Here is a 15,242-nt window from a genome sequence, read left to right as displayed (position 1 = left end):
CTTAAAGCAATACAACCAACCATTCTCTTTATTTCTGCTTTAAATGAAGCAAATATAGGTATTAAAGAAACGTTATGCAAATAATACAACAAAAAACAGATGTACAAATCAACAATTTAGCTGTTTATAAATAAAGTTGGTGTGAAATTCTAACCCTTATAATGCATCTAAGGTAGAAGATCATTCCAATTTTTTTTCATCATCAGATCGTTGAAACATTTCTGTACCCGAAGCCAATTTTGGGCCCGACGTCCACTTATTAACTGAAATGTTCATTTGTTTGAAAGTTCCGTCCAGTTATAACTTGGTGAGGCGCAGAGTGTTGAGGCGCACCGGCAGAATAGTGGATCCCTCCGCGTAGCTGATCTCTCGCAAAATCCCGTTCCAGCACGTGTCTGGCTCGTCATATCTGTAGGAAACATAAACAGGTCAGTGATTGGTGCAGAGAGTAATGACAAATTACAATAAAGGACCTTTTTTGTGTCGCTCCTCTAATAATAGTATGTGGAAAGAAGATTTTATTACCATTTTATTACCTTCATTTTAGTCCTCAATGAATTTATAAATAAATAAATAAGCTTCAGCATAAATTTAGACTTGACTCAGCAGGAAAGGCACATTAATAATGACGGTTCAGGCCATTTGCATATGCCTGTCAGTGTGAGAGCGATGCCCCAATACCAGGACCCTAAAACTGGGGCACCAGACTGGGATGCTCCTTGATTCTTGTAAAATATGGTTGGGAGTTAGGGTTAAGGGTCCCCAACGTTTTGTTTTACTTTCCAAGAAAGACTCTAAAACAGATGGCCACTGTAGTTTTTGTATAAATGATTACTTACACTGGAGATAGTTGGGTCTTTGCACAGTAAACACAGGTGTAGTGAATAACATTAGCTATGGCTCAGTTCCAATTAGGAGGGCTGGTGCACTGGTAATGTGCACTTTGCCTCAATGGAATGGCTGCAACACTAAATAGACTGAATTCATTTTGTCAACACAGAGGCTGCAGTGAAAAGAACCTATAGTAGTATAGATTTTGGGGGTCTATTTTCAGCTGCGGATTAATACACATTTGTCGTTTGAGTGAGTATGAAGGGGAGGAGCTTCCTCTTTGGAGCTCTGTGGCACAGAGGGAGGAGCTTTATACGGCTTTGACCAACAGGTAAATCATGTTGGTATCAATTAATTATCAATAGGATGTCGTCCTTAATATGATTTGTTAAACATTTTTGAATTTTTTCTTTGCTGTTTTTTCAAACTTTTTCCAAATGTTTACTCGTAGGATGAAATTGTGATCACATGATCGCTCATGCGTAATTGATCAAGTGAAGGATGCTCTCACCTCCAGACGTCGGTCATCTCTGTCGGGACGGGCTCCTCGCTGGTTTCACTGGGCATCATGGCGAAGCCCCCCACCGCGTACAGGAAACCTCCCGTCGAGATCAAATTGAGGGAGCTGCGCTCCTGAGGGAACTCTGTGAACTCAGACCACCTGAGGCACACACACACACACACACACACGCACGGAAATGATGGTGTTAAAATAAGCTGCTTTATTACTGTACGATACAATCATTACTGCAAGGAGTGCTGTTTTATGACCTTATGATCTGCTCCTCCTGCTGCAGAAGTCATTTCACTACTGTGGACAGATGCTTCACCCTCATAACGGCGAGATAAAGTGGCTCATATAAAAGATAAAAGAACTGTTGTCTCACTTGTTGGCTGCAATGTCGTAGACCTCCACAGAGCTGGTGAGGCCCGCGTCCGTGACCCCCGTCACCACGAAGATCTGGTCCTTGTGGACGGTGATACCGAAGAGGGAGCGGGCCGTCTTCAGGGGAGCCAGGTCCTTCCACTCAAACTTAGTGGGGTTGTAGACACACACTCTTCTCAGACATTTCCTGAGCGGAACATTTCAATCAAGTGTGTTAAAGTGGGCTGATACATGAAGTTCGCTCGTCACAAAGTGGTGTCATGTTTTATGTGAAGGGGAAGGGGAGGGGGGGTAAATAACCTGCTGGTGTCATAAACCAGGTGTGGAGTTTTAAAGGTGGAGCTTATTTAAGAAGCAGGGAGGGTCTAATTTTAGATGCAGGTGAGTTGCATTCTTGGCAGAGGTTAAATTAGGCCGGAGTCCACCTTCCATTGTTGTTTTGGCGTGCTAGAGGTAACCATATTTAACGCTTATTTAATACGTCACACTACCACTGACGCCGATGTGTTCCACGTCACGCCCTCTCTGATTTCACAAAGCATCCTGGGATGTTTGGGTAAAAGAAGACACCGTTAAATGTGTGATTTCGGCATATTAGGGGGTCTTCTTTACGTGATTATGGCGGGAAGTAAGTCATTCAGTAAAGCTCTCGTATGCATTTAGTCAAATTGTTATTGCTCGGTGGAAAGTTTTCAAAAAGTACTTCTGAGTTAATATTTGCATTACATTACATTTAGTGTTTACATAAAGCAGGATTGGCTGTGTGTTGGCTTGGTGAACTACACGTAAGTGTAAAGGGCAGTTTTTAGATTCCTAGACAAACAATGTGGGCGAGAGAGAGGGGTGTGGTGGAGCAGCAGCGTCGGCTGATTGACGCAGCTGCAGGTGATCTTCGTCTCTGCGTTCACTCAGCCGTAAAGAACCCGGATGTCTACAGGTCTACAGCCACAAGCTGAAGCTACGCTAACTTGAGCAGTAGCGCACATACAAAGCCTAAAATGGGTAACAAAGGTAAACTCAACCTGGACACATGTTAAGCAGAGGGACAGGCAGATAGTTAGTACTTAATATTTGAGCGGGATACGTGAAAGATATCGCTGAATAACGGCGACGGAGGCGTTTTATGTGCGCTACTGCTGAAGTTAGCATAGCGCAAATCCCCCAGTATACGGGTAAGAAGCGCACCACGCTTTTCCTACTACCGTAAATCACCCAGTATATGCGCAACAGCACATTGATCCCCTCCTTACAAAACCCTAGAATAATTAATAACCTATTGTGGGGAGTGTAGGATTCAGCGTTTCTGGAACTTGACTTGACTAGATATTACACGTTAATTTTGACAATTATTTTAATCATTGTTATGAGTCCCCCAACTTTACAGAATTAATGTTTTCTCTTTGGCGCTGTATATCTCATACAGGTATTTACTAAATGGAGTAAATACAATCATGAGGTGTAAAAAAAAAAGAAGAGAAAATATCACAGAGGTTATACACGTACTTGCTTTCAGATTTTCCTCCAATGACGTAGACAAGACCGTTGTGTGATACGGTTCCATGGCCGTACACTTCATAAGGCAGAGGGTCAGACTCTCCCCATTTGAATGACCTGTGGACAATAAAAAAAAAATGTGACATCATCATGAATCGACCCTACAGATGATGACGAACGGTGACTCATGCAGCAGTGAATTATGATTTAAAGAAATGAAGATGGAGGACATGCAAATATACATAGAGAAAACCATGTGTCTACAAATGTTGTCGTTTTTTAAATAGTTGTGAAAATTCTGTGACTTTTTAGACTAAATAAACAAATTGTCACGAAGCTGTCTTTGATGACATTTTAGAGACACGTGGTTTTCACAGAACAGTGATGGAATACTCTTTTGCATGTGGCGTTTTATATGATCGCTATATCAATGGAAATATATGTAATGTCTATGTAAACATATGTCATTGCATTAGTGATTTACAGAATACCACATCCAGATAGTGTAGTAATGTTTTCATTTAGATAATGAAATGCAAAACAAATCAATAAGGTTCCATATTAAAGTCAATACACTTACTGTCTGTCGTAGATGATGACTGAGTCCAGGGCGTGCTCGCCTTCCTTCAGCTGCTTTCCTCCAACGACGAAGATGGAGTTTTCGGCCTCGGCCAGGCCGAACAGACAGCGGGGGTTCGGTTGTGAGGGCATCCCTAACCATTCTGAGCTCACTGGGTCAAACTGGGGACGGAAACAACGATATGTGAGGTAAGAGAGAAGCGAGAATGAAAAGTGATGTGTTTTCAGGTTAAAAAGAGCTACCACCTACCTGCAGGAAGTAAGAGCTGAACGGTTCGTCTTTGTCCTCCTCGTTGTAGAGAAGCCCTCCGACCACAAACACCTGGTTCCCCTTGGTGACGAGGCTGCAGTGGTTCTTGGGAATTTCTGTAGACTCTGAGACCACAAAGCATTCGTTTCCTACCGGGTCGTAGGCAACGGCCCCCGTGCCGCTGATCATAAGTATAAGGTCCAGCTCAAACATCCCAAAGCGAGGGTTGTTGTTGAGTATACCAGGCAGGTATCCTTCCTCCTCCTCCTCATCCTCTTCGCTTCCTTCTCCCTCCTTTGGGGCCCCATCGGGCTTCGTGGGCTCCGGGAGACGCCCTCTGTGAGCATCCTTGACGAGATCCAGCTCCTTCTTGATCTCCTCGCTGAACCGGAGGTACTGGTGACGCTCCACTTTCTCCTTGAAGTAATCCACGGGTATGAGCCTGAAGCGGACGCAGTGCAACAGCTCCGGCAGGTCCTTGGCGCGGTTCTTCTCGTCATGCCTGATCCAGTCCATCAGGGATTCAAACACCTGCTCCTCCCGCTCAATGTTGAGGGCGTCCGAGGTGATGATGATGGCCAGCTCGCTCGGGCCCAGCTGGAGGAAATCCGGGTCCCTGACGACCACCTGGTAGCGTTCGCAGATGAACTCCCTGGCAGCCAGAGCAAGCCTGGGACAATCCAGCAGCAGACCCAGCCTGAAGATAGCCAAGCAGTTCCCCAGCACCAGCTTCTCCTGGAGGTAGGACACACACACGGAGAAGATGGAGGGGATCTGGTACATGTTAGCCACCATGAAGATATCCTGGACGTTCTGCTCCGTTAGATTAATCTCCGAGGTGTACAAGTAGCGCAGGATCATCCCCATGACGCCCGGCTCCACGTCTTTGAGGACGATCTCACGCTTCTTGCTCTCCTCCAGGTCGGACAGGAACATGGCCTTGAAGAAGGGGCTGCTGGCGGCCAACACCAGGCGGTGACAGGGGAACGTCTGGTCCTGGACTTTGAGGATGCAGTCCACAAACTTGTCGTTCTCCAGGAGGTCACACAGTCCGTCCTGGAGCAGGGTCTGTTGGTACATCCGAGGCTGCTTCGCCGGGTCTATCGTCAGGGCAGCCATTTTGTCCCGTCTCCTCGTCCTGGTTGGGTTTTTGGTGGGGGGGAACCCGGCTCACACCAGAGCAGGACCGTCAGCATGCAAAGGGCTGCCCAGATCGCTGTGGAAAGCCTCCCACGGGTTGGTTGGTCGTCCGGTGGCTGCAGCTGTCCGTGGCCGTCAGTCACTCTGGAAGTCAGGGCTATTTATAGACAGGACCCCTCACAAACCTGCACCAGTCAGACCCCCACAAACAGCTGAATGACGAAGCACATGGGGTGACACTGTGTTAAATCCAGCAGTACGCCTCACAGGCCGCCTGACTGGCTCTCATTACTCCACTTTGATTTTTTTTTCTCACACACTTTTTTACAAGATGTTTTTTCTGTCATCCAATATTGACTTATAGTAGTGAAAGTGGAGATACAGGACACTATATACTGTGTTTAGGTAACACTAGTTCCTAAAAAGATTAGCACGTCGTATAATAAATCTCCAGAAGTTAGCATAGACGCCATGTTTTAGAAGGAAAACCACACCGAGCACGAACAGTGAACTTAAACGTATTGTTTATTCACGGCGTAACCGCGTCCTCAGGTTACAACCACTTCACCATATACCACATCACTTCATGTTTCTAGTTATTATTGAACAGGTGATCATATACTATATATGGCCTTACATGTCACGCATCAGTGTCCCTCTTACAAAAAAAGCCCCAAACAGATGGATGGAAACATCAGTTCCAACACATTGAATGGTGAATTGTGTAATTGTTTAAATCTGATTGAAACAACAATAAAGTTTTCTGAGAGATGGTTCCATCAAATGAACCATCTCCCAGAAAACAAGTGTCGTTATTCACAATGTACGGGATTAATGGAGGTTATGAGACATGCTACGAGATATATATGGAGGACTATGAGTAACCATGTTAATCATTCGGTCCAGTATGATGAACAACACTGGCACCTGTTGGCTGAAAATGAGAGTCTGGTGGGGAAGGGAGAAGAATTTGTGGAAGATTAAGTCTTATGTAGGGAATGTGTTTTTACTGTGTAATCCGTTTAATCAGATGGTCAATCCTTGGTTTATTTCAGGGTTTACTGACTGACGAGGCCAATGAAAATATAATGTCTGGTACCAGGTGAGGACATATGTCACCTGTGGCCAAAATCTTTGTAAAGACTAAAGAAACGCAATTTAACACAATGCAAATTTGGAAGTTTATGGTAACTGAAAAGGGAGGGAGGAAAACATTTAAAATTGTGTTTCTGCTGGGACTTACACATGTGTTCTATATATTCTATGTTTTTCTACTTCTTTGTCTTTACTATTTCTTTAAAATGTTTTATGTTCTACTCATATTTTATAAATCGGTACCAAATCTTCTGCTTACAGAAATTATTATTATTTTTTTTTTTTAATGGATTTTCTAAATGTATGGGAACTTTTTTGAAAGAGCAATCAGGGCATGAAGAGGGGAAACCGCTCCCTTTCTGCATGGTGCATACTTGCTTATGTTAACATGCTCAAAAAAACTACTTTATTTTTCACATCCTTTCATCCGCTCTCTGAAACTCTCTCCTCATCATCGTGGAAACAATATTAATGACTCTTGTTCCAGCATGCATAATGCCAGAACCCTGAAACTGAACATGGAATTTAAAATCATCATTATTAAAGGATTATTGACACCTGTGCTTTTACTACGGTGGCATGTCAACATGAACAAGGATGATGATGGAGATGTCAATCAAGTTTAGACTGAAAAACGCCCACAAAGCCCAGAAAAGACATCTAATCAGTGCAAACTAACTCCTGTGTGGTTCAGCTTTGGTCAAACTGCGCCATCTTGTGGCGACAGATGACAACGTCTAACTACTACAACAAAAATGAAATGGTTAAAATGTTTTAATGCAGTCCGTGCTGAAACATCTAAGCAAACAACAATACATCCATTTTAATCTCTCCTCCATATTGCACCAAAACAAAAACATCTACTTGTTTCACTTTTGGATGAAAAACAATAAGTTGAGTCAAACATTTGAAATGAATCACCTTTTGAATAAAAAACCCTACAGTGAGATTACAGGCTTTTTTTCTCTCTCTGCCAGCAGTGCTGAAGACGGGCAGCAGGTTTTGGTGACAGACAGGATATTCCACGTGCCTTTCACAGCTGAGCGGAGGGATCATGTGAAGGAGGGGGGAGGAAAGATACGGCCGAATGTCACACCTACAGCAGTAAGTAGGGGTGAAGCTGTCCTTCTCCGGACGGTTGAACTACATTCAGTCTGTCAAGATTACGAGAGAGCACACACATTCTCTGTCGCCTTTTTAAAAAGGACTCTTCTATACACATAGTTTGTATTTTTGCTTACAGTAAAGCAAATATACATTAGCTGCAGGCTACGTGTAGGACCTCCAGAGTTTCTTTCTTCATGCATTCCACACCTAGCACCCTGATTTCAAGTTATATCAAGTGTTTTAATCCTTTCAGTTTGGCAAAAAAGTAAGACACCATCTGTTCTGACTAAAAATAATCACTGTTTTAAAAACATATGAGAAAAAAAAATCCAAAGTGAACCGAGGAGACAACCACACAGAGTAGTTGTAGTAGTCGTTCCTTTATGTCTTTATATGTTATATTAGGTGTCAGCAGGCTTATCATTTGTTAAACAATTTTTTTGTTCCGATAAAATACAAATACATAAAGCACCGTTGGTTGATTTGTGCCAAAGGACGATTATCTGCAGCAAGTGCACTTGAGGATATTTCACAGTTAAAAAAATATTGCCTCGCTTCTGACAAACGAAAGCTTGTGAAGAACGCAGACTGGCTGCGAGGCCGAGGATGGAACCATTGTGAGAGTGGGGATGTTGACCGTTGAAGTCTGTGACAGTTTGTCTGTTTATTCGGCTTTTTCCTTGCCCCCGTCCACCGCCGCCGCCGCCTTCGCCGGCTCCGGGTCGTCCAGCAGGGCCTGTTGTCTTTCCCTTTCCTTCACCAGCTGCACGCCACAGTAGGTCACGAGTAACACGGAGAGGCTGGAGAGGGGGAAACCTGGGAGGAAAGAGGCAAAGAAAGAGGAGGGTGAAGGGGGGAAAGGAGAGGAAAGTAAGAATTTAAACAAATGCAGCTTGTAGATCATCCTGTGAGCAACCTCTACGTCTTGTTGTTGTTGTTATGCTCTTATTCTACGTGAAAGAGAGCAACAAAGAGGATGTCAAAGGTCGAGTAGGTCGTTCTATTACTGATATATTACTTGAAATCCCGATAGCAATGAATAAATGAAATAATATGTCATTTGTGGCCGTGGCAGGATTGTAAAAACCCCGTCCAATCAAAAAAGTCGGGCCGGAGAAAATGATTGAAAATGAGTGATTACTTCCTGATTGCACTCCTTTGTCGTTCTGGGGGAGTGGCTTTAAACAGACCTCTGAAAGAAGGGGCAGGGACTTTTGGTTCAGTGATGCATTCAAAGTCAAAATCAGTGTGGTTTTTCTAAACTACCTACTCAACACCAAGTTGTGTGATGTCTGGCGGGTGGCCTCCCCCCCTTTTGTTGTTTCGCTGCGACCTCAACTGACAGAAAAGGTTGTTTGAGTTTGGTTTTATATAATAAACACTTGCTGTTCGCCCACCTTTGAAAATCAGTCGTCTTCCCACGAGTTTGGCGAACTCCAAGTTGTTCAGGGCGAGAACGTTGTAGAGGACGATGGTCCAGAAGTTGGCGGCGTTGAACAAGCCCCGGATCCTGCGTGACATGGCTTCACCCATCACTCTCTAGATGCAAGATCACGTTCAGGGATCAGATTTACACACAGTGTAGCTTCACGTGTCGACTGCGAGAGATCCTTTTAATCTACTTGTTTCTCACCTCTATGGTAGAAAATGGCGGAATGGAGAAAAACTTGGCCACCCAGAGCTCAAAGTTGAGGCCGAAGCAGTTGAAAAAGGACCAGATGTAGACGAGTTCGCATGGGCCCAGCCACAAGGTGGTGATGGCGAAGGTGCAGATTGTTGCCAGGAGCTCCTTGAAGATCTTGTCGTGATCCCCGCCGATGTAGTCGTAAACATACCTGCAGAAATGCAACTCAAACTCAAACCTGACCTCTGCATGCTATCTGTTGATTCTGATCTGATTTTAAACTCAAACACTCACCTGCACAGCCAGTCGTTGATGCCTCTGTCAAAGTGCCTGGAAAAAAGACAGTTTTCCACAATTTCAAGGTGTCGAATGGTCAACAAGGAAACTCTGCAGTGACTTCATAAGATTGCATAGAGAGAGAGTAAATCCCACGTACGTCTCAGCGAAGACGTAGAGCATGGTGATGCATTTGGGAGGCTGAGGGGGGTCCAGGTGGTCCAGTGTAGCCACGGTGTTGATGACACCGAACATCACGGCCGCCTTCACCCAGTCGTACACCAGGTTGGAATAAGCCAGACCACCTGCAAAGCAACCACATTGATGGTTCAGCGTCGACTAAATGGTTGATTTTGGCTCAAAGATATCTTTGACGTATATGTGACTCACCCAGACACCAGTCGGACAGCTTGGCGACCAGCTTCATGTCGCTGGGGATCGTCAGGATGTAGAGGTAGTGGAAGAAGACGTCCACCACCAGAATGACTCCCAGGTGCAACAAGGCCTTGGTGGTGATGTTCCACAGCTCCCGGTCCTTGCGGGTCAGCTGGGTGTTGTTCACCTTTGGTAGTGAAAATATTCATAGTTTTGTTAAATGATATGACCATCGTAGCATCTCAACAGATGTTCAACAACGTCAGGGTGAAAAAAAAAGATTCTCAAATGATTCAGAGTGACTTGAGAGTGTAAAAGCTACAGCTATGTGGGGAAGATAATTTCAGTCAAAGTGCTCATACACCGAAAATCTTGGTACTTGTGACTTTAAATCGAGTAACATCAACACGTTTTGTGGATTATGAGCCTTAAGGAGTCTTCTAGTACAGTACTTCTCTTTTCCTTGAAGCCCCCTGCTTACTTGTATCTAAAGAAAATTACAAATGTTTCCTCAATTAGAATGAAGTGTGATATATTAAACAAATTAGTCTTATTTAAAATGTCAAAGTAAATCACATCTTGACAGATTTTTACTTCTGGACTTTTGAGTTATTGGAAATGTTTGGATCGCACAAATCAGCAACAATGGAATTACATTTCTACAAATACTATAATACTAATAATATTATGGTTGCCTGACCTTTTATCTGCAATTGTGCAGAAATACCGAGTTTAAAAGAATGTGGATTTTTATTTATACATGTGCAAAAAACTACTGTCACGATGCAGATGTTCTGCCCACTTTTCACTTGAATCTTAAATCCTCACCTGGACGTGAAACCTGTCGAAGGTCATGATGGGTCCGAAGAAGAAGAAGGGGAGGTAGAAGTTGTATCGCAGCAGGTCACAGAATGTGTAGCTGCCGTCCTTCTTGTCACAGTTCTCTAACGCGAAGCTCATACAGCGCATGATGCTGAAGCCGCAGCCTCCGTAGAACAGGATGTCTTGCAGGTCGAAAGAGCCGGTCACCAAGGACTCCTGGAGAAGGAGTCGGAGTTATGTGGGAGCCTCAAACGTCATCATTTTATTTGCGACCTTTGACCGATTTGAGTCCGATCCACTCACCTGCCAGGAGTTATAGGGCTCCAGCTTGATGGAGGCCAGCGTGGTGAGGCCGGCCACGAAGCACAGCCACTTCATCTTGACCAGGGCGACGCTGTAGAGGATGATGCAGTGGGACAGAACCAGAGCCGTGAAGGTCCAGCCCATCGTGACCAGGACTGCCAAACCACCGTACGCTGCAAAGATCAAGGATCTGTGCTGTGGGGAAAGAGGAGGGGCCAGCGTCAGTGCGCCGTCGTGGCGGGACATTTGTATTTATGATGAATGGCGTTAGTATGACGACACTGTTGCATCTACAACAGTGGATATACTTAAGGATGGAAAGTTAAATTGTGTGTGTGTGGGGGGGAGGGGGGGAAACACATCTACTGTCCACGTGTTAATGGTTTAAATGAAAAACATGACAAAATGTTAGAGAAATCACAAGTTTATTAATGTTACCTTACATCCATCTATACCAATCTTCATTGAAAGCAGGGGAACAAGACAGAAATCATGTTTAAAACACGAACTGTTTTAAATATGTCAAAAAATATTCACAGGAAAAGAACAACTGTACAAACACGGCATCACAGTCTAAAAAGGGGGACTCATGCTCCTCATGCTCCTCATGCATCAAATCAATTAAGTGTTACACCCCCCGGGGTACAAATACACACAATAACAAATAATATTTTGCTCAGTTGAATAGAACTATATTGAATTACGTGCACATCCCAAGGCCTACTGTTTTTACATCAAATACACCCACATACATATAAATGATTTACACACAATGCATACAAATACACCTAATAAGAGACATGCTGTTACATCCGTATGCAATCAGATTACCGTGCTCGCTGATGGGCGTTCACACACATGCACGCACCTTTGGAGCCAGCAGGCTGAATATCTTGGCGAAGATGACGTGACCGACGAGAGCGAAAAGGATGTGATTGCGGAACGTAGAGAACCACATCATCCATTCGAAGTCGGCGACGTCCTGGTGGCAAAGGAAGATGTGTTAGTGACGCATGACAGCAACTCCTTTATGTTGTAGAAACACACAGGAAATATGAGCAATTTACCATTTTCCGGTTAAAGTAATGCCATCCTGGTTTCACGCTCTCTTTGAAGGCCTTTCTGTTTGTGTTGTCTGAGTGAAAAAGAAAACAGGATGTTCACCGAAACACAACGTGGTGTTTAATCAACAAGGTGTTACATTTTCCAACTCACAAATCCAGACTTCAAGCAGCTTAATTTTTATTTTTGAAAGGAAAAAAAATTCCTCGAGGAGTCAAAATTCAAACCGCTTTGGTGTTATTGTTGGATTATTCACAGTGATTTTAAGGTGAGAGAGCACTTCCAGTCGATTTGATATCATCATTACATAATGTACTTGTAGTAAAAGCTTTTTCATATTTGAGGCTGACGTCTACACTCGTACGGTCATAATCGGGCTGTAGGAGATTTGTTCACCCCATAACAAATCTGAGTGAAATGCTAACACAGAAATAACAGTAAAATAAAAAACAAGTGTCATAATAATCCCAATCCCGACAGTGATGTTGAGATATTCGGTACACTGGCCTCCACAGTGGCTCCTTCCGGCTTTGCCTGATTACACTAATGGACGTGAAAAAGGATATCAAAATGTGAGGGTCAGTGAGGGAAAGCCTCTTACTACCGGGAGCACGGCCAAGCTTCTATTATGGGTATACAGTGCTACTGTAGCATGTAGACCTGAGTGGTGGAAACGCTCACAGAGCAGCAAAAAAAATCACAATTTCTAGAGAATCGGGAGGAAATAGGATGAGGACAAGACTGTGACAGGCGGTGCCATTCACCAGATTACACTCAGTCCATTCAGATGAGTGGGTGAAGAGGAGACTTTACTGTCTGAATGCATGCAGAGCAGTACTTCAGGATGAAAGGTTTTGGATTAGTTGAGTGAGTCTGAAATATCTTCATTAGGAAAATAATTGGAAAGTAATTGGGCCAGCTTAAAATTGTCTTCTTATTAAAAGGAACATGCAGGATTCCCTTTGGGAAGGGAGGAGGGCTCTCATTTAGTCACTTAATGAATGTTATTATGCAGTTTAGGTTCAATAGAATCATGTTATATTTTTGCATATTGAACCAATAATATACTACTACTACACTAATACTTAAAGCAAAATATGTTTTTAATAATTGAATTAATTTCTTTAAATGTGCTTTTAATTCAACATTCTGTATATTTAATAAAAAAATAATTGAATCAGATAAATTGATCAGCTCATTGCTATTTTTGTTATTTTTCTCTGACAAGTTTAAGGTTAAAAGGCCGTTGTGACATTTCTATCACAAGGCTATTTTCATAACTAGCTTTATATAAATGTGTTCAAGAAATGTGGTCAGAACAGTTTAAATATAACAGGACAGAACGCTATTAAAGCATTAGAATTGTTGACGGGGTTGAACTTTAACTTTAGTGTCACCTTCTGAGTGATTTTTCCAGTGGGATTTGAACTGAAAGTGTTGACAAGTTGGTAAAGGAAATGGAGCAAGTAGTTAATTCTCCCTCTAATAAATATGAAACTTCAGTGAACTCTGGCATTGTGTTGACATGGACATCTCCTGCCATGTCCGTCGCTCACCATCTGAAGCTTCAGATATCCAACTGCCGGCCCATATCAAGGCCCCAGCCAGCACGGCTGTGTAGAGATACAGCTCGTATCTGGGGAGGGCAGCCTTGATCCCCATGGTGAATCTGCACACTGGAAGCCTAACGGATTGGAAAAGCAATCAGCCAACACAATATTAGACCTGACGGAAGGCAAAACAGTGATGAGCAGGAAGGAAGATAAAAAAAAACATAACAGATTTGAAATGAATGAGAATAAGGGCTAAAACATCAGTATGAAAGCACCTTATCTAACTGGTTGCTATAGCAATAAGAAAAATATGATTTTGTATAGGCCAAGATACATGTTAATTGTTTACTTCAGTCACCAGTATATATTTCATTTAAACAAACAATATACATCCACAGAAACTTATGGTGATTCAATGTGGAACTCCCTGTTCCTACACGAGTTCCTCCTGACCAAAAGGTGTTTTTTGAGGAGGTGACATTTTACCAATAAGCCTTCGGGATCGACAGGGCGGACTTAAATAGTCGTGCAGAGCTCCGGCTCCTCGGAATCAGCACCGTCAGCTGCGCAACCCTACCTCTCCTTCCTATTATAGCTCGTGCAGTTGGTCCCGCAGTACGGCGGGCAGCTGCAGTGCTATGTGATCTGAGAGGACTCACTTCAAACAATAATTAGCAACCGACGTGGAATGACCAAGAATGGTGCAGGGAAACAGATAGATGGTTACTTTTCCAGTATATATAAAAAAAAAAAACCCGCACTTGTGCCCTGATTGAGCGCGTGCGTGTGCGCGCGCGCGTGTGAGTTGAACTTAAAAGGAGTTGGACTAATAAGTGCCATCCATGCCAAGCTGTTACCATGGCTAAGCAGGACCCCAGCAATGCGTCCTGCATTACAAATACAAGTGCTCCATGCACACAGGCCCCTTTTTCTGCATTGGTTGACTTCTCTCTTATATTTAACCCCCACAAATAAAAACACTTGTTTTTTTTACTAACCTTATGTCCGCTTCACTCTGTCAAGATAGAGGGGGCGGTGGCAGCGTGTTTACAGCCTTCAATGTAAAGAATGAATAAAAGAAAAAAGGGGGAGGCGGTGGTTACAGCAGCTTTTCTAATTCATCCGTCTTGTGTAGGGGGGGCTTGCCGCTGCCGCTTGCCTGCGATCACCAGCCTTGGCCAGTCGGGATGATGCGGACCCAACGCAAGGAGGAGCAGGAGGGGGAGGAGGAGGAGGAGGATATATTTATATATCACTAATGCACCGCAGTGAGGGGTGGTCCACACTGAGCACAGCAGACCTAACAGGAGCGTAAAACATGCTGGGAGAGGGTAAAAAAAAAAAAAATCAATAGCAGCATCACAGGCTTCCTCTTAACATTATCCATTCAAATAATACACTTGAGAAGAAGGCATGTGGAAATATCACAGAATGGATCATGTTCACAAAAGCAATCACTCCTACGTTTTGTGTTTTTTTTTAATGTGTAGGTTTATATCATATTTACTGTCTGGTGTCAGAATAAACCACTACATAGTTCAGATTTTTTTTCTGCATATTTTTCAATCACACATATTGGCTACTCCATGGGCAGGCAGTGTATTGTATTTATATATACATATTATTATTGTTGTTGTTATTATTAATTATTATACATGCAGGGTACACTCGAAGCAATTCCCCCATTTTAACACTAGGTGGCGCTCTCTACTCGTATTTTTCAATCACACATATTGGCTACTCCAATGGCAGGCAGTGTATTGTATTTATATATACATATTATTATTGTTGTTATTATTATTAATTATTATACATGCAGGGTGCACTCGAAGCAATTCCCCCATT

The 15,242-nt window shown here is 43.3% G+C and overlaps 2 protein-coding genes across 3 annotated transcripts; both read right to left on the bottom strand.

Moving 5' to 3' along the window:
- Positions 1–27: 27 nt before the first annotated feature.
- On the bottom strand, positions 28–5,381 carry LOC311012603 (kelch-like protein 40a). Its single transcript, XM_084008124.1, has 6 exons — positions 4,041–5,381; positions 3,792–3,952; positions 3,221–3,328; positions 1,719–1,904; positions 1,343–1,492; positions 28–409 (listed from the first exon to the last, which is right to left on the bottom strand). Exons 1-6 carry the CDS (start codon positions 5,157–5,159, stop codon positions 298–300), a joined length of 1,836 nt encoding a protein of 611 aa, XP_083864250.1. The 5' UTR covers positions 5,160–5,381; the 3' UTR covers positions 28–297.
- Positions 5,382–5,958: 577 nt separating this feature from the next.
- On the bottom strand, positions 5,959–14,590 carry hhatla (hedgehog acyltransferase like, a). Of its 2 annotated transcripts, XM_084007416.1 has the most exons (13): positions 14,396–14,590; positions 13,401–13,528; positions 11,850–11,917; positions 11,651–11,764; positions 11,221–11,241; positions 10,783–10,977; positions 10,486–10,695; positions 9,673–9,844; positions 9,443–9,587; positions 9,301–9,336; positions 9,016–9,217; positions 8,780–8,921; positions 5,959–8,198 (listed from the first exon to the last, which is right to left on the bottom strand). In XM_084007416.1, the coding sequence occupies exons 2-13, from the start codon at positions 13,504–13,506 to the stop codon at positions 8,047–8,049; spliced, it is 1,563 nt and encodes a 520-aa protein (XP_083863542.1). In that variant the 5' UTR covers positions 13,507–13,528; positions 14,396–14,590; the 3' UTR covers positions 5,959–8,046. The 2 variants fall into 2 exon arrangements, with proteins under 2 accessions (XP_083863542.1, XP_083863543.1); XM_084007417.1 differs by lacking the exon at positions 11,221–11,241 and having other exon boundaries at positions 14,396–14,589.
- Between the last annotated feature and the right edge of the window lie 652 nt (positions 14,591–15,242).

The sequence above is a fragment of the Eutrigla gurnardus genome, assembly GCF_963514095.1.
Source record: "Eutrigla gurnardus genome assembly, chromosome: 4".
NCBI classification, from domain to species: domain Eukaryota; kingdom Metazoa; phylum Chordata; class Actinopteri; order Perciformes; family Triglidae; genus Eutrigla; species Eutrigla gurnardus.
This window is presented reverse-complemented; position numbering and strand designations above follow the sequence as displayed.

What these genes read in the sequence shown, in the direction of transcription:
- LOC311012603 (XM_084008124.1), bottom strand. Translation starts at nt 5,159, where the DNA reads ATGGCTGCCCTGACGATAGACCCGGCGAAGCAGCCTCGGATGTACCAA. An exon ending in TCAGCTCTTACTTCCTGCAG is followed by an intron (nt 3,953 to 4,040) that starts GTAGGTGGTAGC and finishes TTCCGTCCCCAG; the next exon opens with TTTGACCCAGTGAGCTCAGA. An exon ending in GTCATCATCTACGACAGACA is followed by an intron (nt 3,329 to 3,791) that starts GTAAGTGTATTG and finishes TATTGTCCACAG; the next exon opens with GTCATTCAAATGGGGAGAGT.
- hhatla (XM_084007416.1), bottom strand. Translation starts at nt 13,506, where the DNA reads ATGGGGATCAAGGCTGCCCTCCCCAGATACGAGCTGTATCTCTACACA. An exon ending in CTCTACGTCTTCGCTGAGAC is followed by an intron (nt 9,337 to 9,442) that starts GTACGTGGGATT and finishes TCTTTTTTCCAG; the next exon opens with GCACTTTGACAGAGGCATCA. An exon ending in AAGACGACTGATTTTCAAAG is followed by an intron (nt 8,199 to 8,779) that starts GTGGGCGAACAG and finishes CTTTCCTCCCAG; the next exon opens with GTTTCCCCCTCTCCAGCCTC.